Source organism: Apaloderma vittatum, unplaced genomic scaffold, assembly GCF_000703405.1.
Source record: "Apaloderma vittatum isolate BGI_N311 unplaced genomic scaffold, ASM70340v1 scaffold18728, whole genome shotgun sequence".
NCBI lineage: Eukaryota > Metazoa > Chordata > Aves > Trogoniformes > Trogonidae > Apaloderma > Apaloderma vittatum.
Genome location: NW_009731482.1, coordinates 54,914 through 63,781, shown reverse-complemented (window position 1 = coordinate 63,781; position 8,868 = coordinate 54,914). Strand labels below are relative to the sequence as shown.

The 8,868-nt window shown below is 41.9% G+C and overlaps 1 protein-coding gene across 1 annotated transcript in view; it reads left to right on the top strand.

Annotated features, from left to right (window-relative positions):
- LOC104278284 (monofunctional C1-tetrahydrofolate synthase, mitochondrial-like) overlaps positions 1–8,868 on the top strand; it is a gene marked incomplete at both ends in the record, with an annotated part of 64,948 nt that overhangs the window by 10,027 nt on the left and 46,053 nt on the right. The window contains one exon of the mRNA XM_009875209.1: positions 7,426–7,537. Within this exon, the coding sequence (XP_009873511.1) occupies positions 7,426–7,537 (112 nt within the window). The remainder of the gene's footprint in view (positions 1–7,425; positions 7,538–8,868) is intronic.

Below are 8,868 nucleotides of genomic sequence, written 5' to 3'. Positions count from 1 at the left end.
CCTGGCTGGATGTAACTCTGTTATAATTAACCCTAGGTCCTAGATAAAATCTAATGCATGCGGAGAAAACTGTTCTGTTTCATATTCCAAGAAGTTGGAGAGTCAGAAACTGAACACAGATTTTCTACTGGACAGCAAGGCACTGCTGCCCTGTGGCAACTTGTATTTGGAGTACAATGTTGTCAGATAATCTGATTATAGCTGATGATAGGAAATTATTTTCTCCTGTTCATTTGAAGCGCTGATTAAGTAAAAACAGTTTAGAGGCTCACAAGGTTTCATCTCTTGATTTTTTTTCCTGTTTTTTTTTTTTAAATTTCAAGTAAGGAAATGTGTAAGTTGATGTCAAATTTTTTCCAAGACTTGGGAGAATTAATTCATGTTCTGTTTTTACTGCACAATACAGTAACTTTAGACATGGCAATACACTTTTTCTCCTTCCTCTGAATGTGATACTTTTACAGTAGCTGTCTGCGTGTGGTTGTTTGAAAGCATAACCTATGGTAGGATAATAACTTCACTTACTAAGCAAGGGATGAATTTACGAAGAGTATGAACTTTTCGTTGAGATGCATTTGTTTTGCAATATATACCAGGAAAGGAAAAATTAGTCTTAAGGATAAGTGTATGTTATTTACTTTCAAGTGCTAATCCTGACCTTAGCGTCATGCCTTTCTTAAGTGAATACTACATTACCTTTGACTAGCTCTGCTACTTTGTTTTTCTTTTTAAAGGATAGCATTTCAAAAAGTATTTTCTTTAGAAATTCTATCCGTTTAAATGAGACGCACAACGCTAAGGTTGTAGGGTTTTTTTGGATCAAGTTTTGTATTGCTATAGACTTATTATTCCTTCTTTTACTCATGCACTTTTGCAAAAATTTTGAAAATGATCAAGAGGAAGGTATGTTTTAGTCCACAATGTAGAGGTGGCTCTGCTGACAAACAGTTACCTTAGTCAGTTGAGTGTGGCGCTAACAACACCAAGGTTGTGGGTTTGGTTCCTGTTTGGTCCCCACGTGTTGCCTGATCTAGTCAACAGGTGGCATCCCTGGCAACAGGGAGGCTGGATTAAAATGATCTCTAAGATCCCTTCCAGCCTAGGCCATTCTATGATTCTATGATAATACCATCTACCATCTGACTTAGTGTGCTCCTTTAAAGCAAGTCTTTTCTGTCCTATGGCAGGAAAAGGGAATAAAATAAATAATGGTAGATTTTAATTTTCTTATTTTGACCTGCATGAATAATGGACACACTTTGCATGTTCTTTTCCCTCCCAACTTCGTATTTTGTTAAGGTGAGCAGATTATTAATGTTTCTTTTTGTTCTGTTGGGTTTGCTTAACTTTAGTTATTAAAAATAATCATCATGGCACGGCTGAGCCATGTCCTTCAACCCTCTTGAGCTTCCTGGGTTTTCAAATAAAATCACAAATGAAAGAAAGCAGCATATTTCAGAAGATTCTTGCACAGCTGTGCGTAGTTGCCATGAAGAAACACTGTTCTTTTTGCATTGATATGTGGGATGTAAAATACATTATGAAGAGATAAAGACTTGAGCATTTTTGGTGAAAATAGGTAAGAGTGCTATTATCCTGTTAACCTTTGTGTAGATAGCTTTTCAAAGCACAATCACTGCAGAGTGACCTAGTGACATACTTTCAGGAACGTCTCACTTGTCACTTAAAAATGCAGCTACCCAAAAGTCAATTCAGTGTTAAAAGTGAGGAATAGGAACTGACACGATTAATGCTTTATGATGTTAGAATTAGGCTTTCTAGTTTGAAAGGAGGTTATCAAATAGATTCAAATTGAAAAATACAGGTTATTTTCTTGCCAAATCATGGACAATACTTAGTAACTACAAGAAGATGGAGTTTTGTTTCAGTCATCTAAATCCAGTCATGATGTCAACACATAATCCTAAACGTAATCTTTATGTGAACCACATCAGGCCTGCTATCAGAAAGCTGCTATCCTACAATTTTATTGTAAAAGAAGTGAAAATTGGTCTATCTAGGTATAATTCAGAATGGAAAACTTGCTTGTATAGCCCTGGTTGAGAAGCAGGAGAGTGGTTCAGCTGGAGTGCATGAATGGGAGGTTCCTTTTCAGCTTGGATAAGAACCTCTTTTTGGCCTCTTTTTAAATTTAACACTTAAGCTTCAGACTGTTAAACATTTACTGTCCTATTTTTGCTGTCTTGATAAGATCAAAAGTCTTGGTACTGGCATAAAAGTACCTTTCTAATAAGGATGTAAGTAAGCATGAAAGAACGTGACACCAGGTATGTTGATCCCATAAGAGGAGAGGAGAGGGATGCATGAGAGTATCTAATGATAATGCCATAGACAAAGTATATCAGCTTCAACATTTTCTGTCCATCATCTCTGTTCCTCACAATTTGAAATTTATCTCCCTGTCGGTGAGCTAGAGAAACAGTTGCTAAATCACACACTGTAGCGGTAGGCTTGAGCCCACAGCAGAATCATAGAACAATTTCGGCTGGAAGAGACCTTCAAGGTCATCAAGTCCAACCTTTTCCTAGCCCATGTCTTTCGATGCTACATCTACCCTTCTCTTAAATACCTCCAGGGATGGTGACTCAACCCCCTCCCTGGGCACTCCGTTCCAATGCCTGACAACCCTCTCAGTAGAGAAATTCTTCCTAATATCCAAACTGAACCTCCCCTGGCGCAACTCAAGGTCATTTCCCCTTGTCCTGTCAGTCACCACTAGGGAGAACAGACCAACCCCTGCCTCGCTACACCCTCCTTTCAGGTAGTTGTAGAGACCGAGAAGGTCTCCCCTCAGTCTCCTCTCCTCCAGGCTAAACAGCTCCAGATCCCTCAGCTGTTTTTCGTATAACATATGTTCCAAATCTTTCACCAGCTTGGTAGCCTTCCTCTGTACCCTCTCCAGCACCTCAGTGTCCCTCTTTTAGTGAGGGGCCAAAAACTGGACACAGCACTCGAGCTGAGGCCTCACCAAAGCTGAGTAGAGGGGCACGATCACTTCCCTGGCCCTGCTGGACGCAGTAAAATTCCTGATCCAGGCCACCTGGGCACACTGCTGGCTCTTGTTCAGCTGGCTGGCCATCAACACCCCCAGGTCCCTCTCTGCCTGGCAGCTCTCCAGCCACTCCTCCCCAAGCCTGTAGCGCTGCTGGGGGTTGTTGTGGCCGAAGTGCAGGACCTGACATTTGGCCTTATTGAAACTTTCATGCAATTGGCCTTGGCCCAGTGATCCAGCCTGTCTGGATCCCTCTGCAGAGCCTCCCTACCCTCAAGCAGATTGACACTTCCACCCAGCTTGGTGTCACCTGCAAACTTACTAAGTGTGCACCCTGTCCCCTCGTCCAAATCATTATAAAAATGTTTAACGGGAGTGGCCCCAGTACTGGGTCCTGGAGGACACCACTCGTGACCGGCCACCAACTGGATTTAACTCCATTGGCCACAACTCTTTGAACTCAGCAATCTAACCAGTTTTTTTCACCCAGCAAAGGATATGCCCATCCAAGTCAAGAGATATGGACCTAATTTTCACATGCACCATGTAGGGCAAGTGCATTTGGGCCAATGTGGAAGGGAAGGGACTGTTGGTGTCCAGGCAGTATCAGGGAGCTGGCGGCTGCTCACTGTGGCTCATCCCTGAGGATCATGGCCAGCGGGGAGGGATCGGGGCAGGCTGTGCGTAGTTGTGCCTCTGTGTTGCTAGTGATTTGCAAACCTTGAAATTCCCAGGATAAAGATGGAGCTGGAAGAAACCACGTAAAGGTAACATGACTGGGTTGAAAAAGTACCTGAAACTAGTAATTGACATAAAAAATTTTCAGTTTTTCAGAAAACAATTAGAATTGCTGTAATTGAAGTGGAACAAGATCTGTAGACTGATGTGTAAAATGATGTTTTTCACACGGAGAGTTGTGAAAAACCCTTGAGTTGAGTTCCTATTCCTCATCTCGTGAATTTTAGCTGAGCTAACTTCATACCCAAGGAACTGAGGGCTTTTTCATTTCAAATATTAATTTCAAATATTTTTTCTTTGATCTTGTATTTAAAAACTACTTTTGTAGCAGTCAATTTTAGCTATGGGGAAATGCAATTTTTATGCACGATTCATGGCAAAATGGGTTTTCAGTTATCTGGAATACACAGCTGCTTTGTACCATTATCATTAAACACTTGGCTGAAATGTCTGTATTGTTGTTTTAACATTTGGTGTTCTGTCTTGGGAATGGGTGGTGCTTCTTAATCTGCTTCTACTTAAATCTTGGTGAAGAGAGACATATTTTGTTGTGATGTAAGGTTTCAGATTATTTATTGGCACAGCTCTTCCCAACTGAAAAAATATTTACTGGTGGGAAGGCAGGATACTACTGGAGTATTAGCTTACTTTGTCTTCAGCCTGTTGCCCAGCACATTAGAGATGGTGGAGCATGATGCGTGTCGTTACTTCCTCCAGCCTGCCTGGTGGGAATCCACCTTGCTCTCCAGGGAGCACTGGGCAGTCAGTTGCCCTGACCACACGTTCCTTGCTGTGGGTGTCACCTTGACCTTCTGGCTGTGGCTACCTGTAGCATCTGGTTGCTGTCAGATGTGCCCTCTCTGCATGGACTGTGCAGGTGCACTTGCTAGTGAGATTGGATGGGTGGAAGCTGGAAGGACTTAGGCTTAGACTAGATATAAAGAAGAAATTCTTTACCCTGAGGGTGGTCAGGCAGTGGAACAGGTTGCCTAGGGAAGTTGGGGATGCTCCATCCCTGGAAGTGTTCAAGGCCAGGTTGGGTGGAGCATTGCGCAACCTGATGTAGTGGGAGATGTCCCTGCCATGGGAAGGGGCTTAGAACTAGATGATCTTTGAGGTCCCCAAATCATTCTATGATTCTGTGTGATGATTTCATAGGTCTTTCCCATCTCTAGTGTCTGTGATTTGTTTCTGATGTAAGAGGTAAGCCTGCACATGGCTCTCAAGGCTCACTGCTTGCTTTAGTGACTTACAGGCAGTCAGAAGAGAGCAGGTTATGGCAGGAGAGGGAAAAAAAGCATGGGAGGCGTGAGTATGACTTCTTGTGAATGAAACCACAAGATGCTGATGGAGATCGTATAAATCTCTTCCAAGGACACCCAAAACTCTGTAAACAACTGTTTTACTTTCAGTGGATGCACTCTCCCAGTCAAACAAGTTTCTGGATATAACTTTTTTAAAATACAGGGGGGGGAGAAAAAAGATAAATGAAGTCTTTGTGACATATACTTCGTTGACTCTCCAGGAACTATTTCAATAGTTGAACGTGAAATGCTTGCTTATGGCAAGAGAGTCACAGTTGTATCTGTGCCTTTTGGTTTTTTCTTTACATTTACTTTCTTTGTGAAATAAGGAAAAGGAAATCATGGTGGGGAAGGCTGTGAGATCAGTGTGTCTTCAACCCATAGGACAACTGTTCATTGCCGTGTGATAAAACGTTTTTCATGGAGGAGGTGAGACAGGGCAATGAGATGAAAAGTTCAGGTGGTTTTCTGATATGCTTATGGGTATGTGTGATGTTAGCCATCCAAGCTAGTGTTAACATTGGCTTTAAAAATGATTATGTTCAGCTGTTAACAACATTTTTGGATATTGTGATCGGTAGTCATAGAGATGAGTATTTGGTCAGGTCAGTTTTTTTCTGGCATTGTAGTTACATTGGATCAATTCTGTCATAAGTATGTTGACTGAACATTTGTCAAAATTATTACTTGTTGCATACAACTCTCAACCGATTTATAGTTTCACGATGCTAAGTGGTGTGCAGAGCTCTTAGTCCTTGTCCCAGAGGCTTTTCATGGGAATGGGAAGACACATCTGACTTTTAGTATTTGAGTTATAACTGCTAGAATATGAATCTTTTTTTCTTGCCAAAAAAAAAAAAAAGGCTGGGTTCATATAACTGAGAATAATCACTGCTTTTTTCTATGTTGATGATATTGACTGTTACGGCAGAGACTGCCTCTTTTTACAGGGACAAACGTGTCTTCAGCATAGCATTCTTGGTATGCAAGTCATGGCAACATCTTCTGTATTCAAAAATGCTTGCAGATTCCTCAGTGTGATTTGACCTGACGCTGGTCAAACATTATGACTTATGTGGCCTTCTAGGAGTGGCATGTAAGCCGATATTCTCACCAGACGTAGGAGTGTAAGCGATTTGGATAAGGCTGAATGACTGTGGAGACTGTACATTTGCAGGCAATCATAGGAGTGTTGCAGGACTTCTGAGTGAAGCCTGAATCAGCTCATTGCATTAGTCATTTGTCAAGCAAGTAAATCTTCTCCCACACTGTTGGCTTCATTTCCACATATGGATCTCTAAGGAGGATTAGGCCATCCTTATGTCCTCTGAGAGGAAGATGGAGCTTTTTTAGCTTTCTGCAATTTCTGCCACAGTTATGCTCTTTTCCCCTCCTGGATGCTCAACTGTGCCAAAAATCTGCTATCCTGACAGGATTTGTAGCTGTTCTTTCTTGGCAGGAGTGTCAGGCAGGGTTGCGTCAGAGTACTTTTGGCCAAAAAAGAAGCTGGAACACTTGTCAGTCACAAATCCATTCGTAGAGATGCTCACCAAGTTTGTGACACTTAGTATTAATTCATATTTTTTCAAAATATTTCCAAAATCGCTGTATCTCTCAAATACATTTTACATTCAAGCTTGAAGCAGTGCTCTAGTGCGTTTTACTTTTTTAGTGGATCTTTATATATCTACCTCTGGTGCTGTCACTTAGCTCGTGGTGATTCTCATAATTGGTTCATGGCCCTGTTACAGAGGAGGGAGGAAAGGAAGACACATGTCTTTCATTATAAGAAATTTCATAGTAACCATTTTTGCTCCAACATCTGTCAGGTTGAACTAAATCAGAGGCACTGATTAGCAAACATGAACTGAGAAAGAAAAAAATGCTTTAACTGGTATTCTTCAAAGGCATTGATGTTTGCAGATCAGGTCATCTTGCATTCCTGTCAGCTGGCCTGGTTTTCTACTGCCAGATAATCTGACTGTACTCTTTATAATTGCCTATTTACTGTCTTTCAACCCTTCTCTTTCTTAAGTCTCCAAGCTATCTTGTTGGACAGGACTTTAAGGACCACCAATAAGGCTTTTTTTCTGAAAGTATGTAATCCCCATTCAATATTATTGGTGCTGACTCTGACCCCACTTGCCTGATTTCACAGTTTGTTTACTTGACAAATGCTATTTTTCTTAAATTTCCTGTGAGGTAAGAATCAAGTAATAAATTTGGTCGTTTTTTAATTGTTTGCAAATACTTTACTCAGAAGACTTTTGCTGTGTAAGCCTGAGTATTATAAGATGCTTGTTCAAGGATATGTTTCTCACTTTAAATGGTTTGGTTTTTTTCTGGGGGGGTGTTTTGGGCTGTCTCTAGCTTCAGCATGCAGATGTGGTGATAGTTGGTGGTACAAAACCTGATGATGTCCCTTGGAGCTGGATGAAGCCTGGAACCACCATCATCAGTTGTTCTCGTGACTTGCAGTCAGGTAAGATGTGTTAAAAGATAACAGTTCTTGAAGGTGATGTGTGGCAAGAGTTTGAAATAAGTATGTGGCATGTTGGTGGCAACACAGTGTGGTCTAGCAAAAAACATGTCTTTGGGAGCGGACGTTTAAAAGTGGGTGTTTGTGTACAAGGATCGTATACGCCTATCTCTGTTGTATAAATAGGAAAACTATGTCAGGTGAGGAAAGAAAGTCTGGAGTAAATTCTTCATACCGGAATTATTAAATAAGTGATGATCATATGACTTCAAAGAATACAGAGGGAGGACTTTTGGGTCATCAGACAAGCTATTACTTACTGCTGTTTTGTACAGTGTGGACTTGCCTGGAACACGGGAAAAAGAGGGGCTAAAATATCAGCTGCAAAATGCTGTGAAGCTGAGTGCAGAAAATGGTGCAAGAGGTAATAGAGAAATGCAGTGTAGCTAAGAATGGGCAGAATGTCTCCTGCAGTAATTACTTCTACAAAGAGTTTGGATTCCCCTCCCTCCTCCTCTCCTGACTAATTGGAGAGGTGTATATGTTTGTTAATTTCTCAGTTGAAAAATGCTACAGAATTTTATTAAGAATAAAACTAAGAAAGCGTCCCGGAAATCATTCTGTTCTACTTTTACCATAAAATTCCTCGGAGTCCTTTGAAGGTCTCTAGATATTTTCTAGACTTTTCATATATATGTCAATTTGACCGTTCATAGAATCATAGAACAGTTTCAGTTGGAAGAGACCTTCAAGATCGAGTCCACCTTTATCCTAACCTTTCCAACCATGTCCTTCGACGCTACATCTACCCGTCTCTTAAACATGTCCAGGGATGGTGACTCAACCACCTCCCTGGGCAGCCTGTTCCAATGCCTGACAACCCTCTCAGTAAAGAAATTCTTCCTAATGTCCAACCTGAACCTCCCGTCGCACAACTTAAGGCCATTTCTCCTCATCCTATCACTCGCCACCAGGGAGAACAGACCAACCCTTGCCTTGCTACACCCTCCTTTAAGGCACTTATAGAGAGCGATATGGTCTCCCCTCGGTCTCCCCTTCTCCAGGCTAAACAGCCCAGATCCCTCAGCCGTTCCTCATATGACACATGCTCCAAATTCTTTTACTAGCTTGGTAGCCTTCCTCTGTACCCTCTCCAGCACCTCAGTGTCCCTCTTGTAGTGAGGGGCCAAAAACTGGACACAGCACTCGAGCTGAGGCCTCACCAAAGCTGAGTAGAGGGGCACGATCACTTCTCTTGTCCTGGTGGACACAGTATTCCTGATCCAGGCCAGGATGCCCTTGGCCTTCTTGGCCACCTGGGCACACCGCTGGCT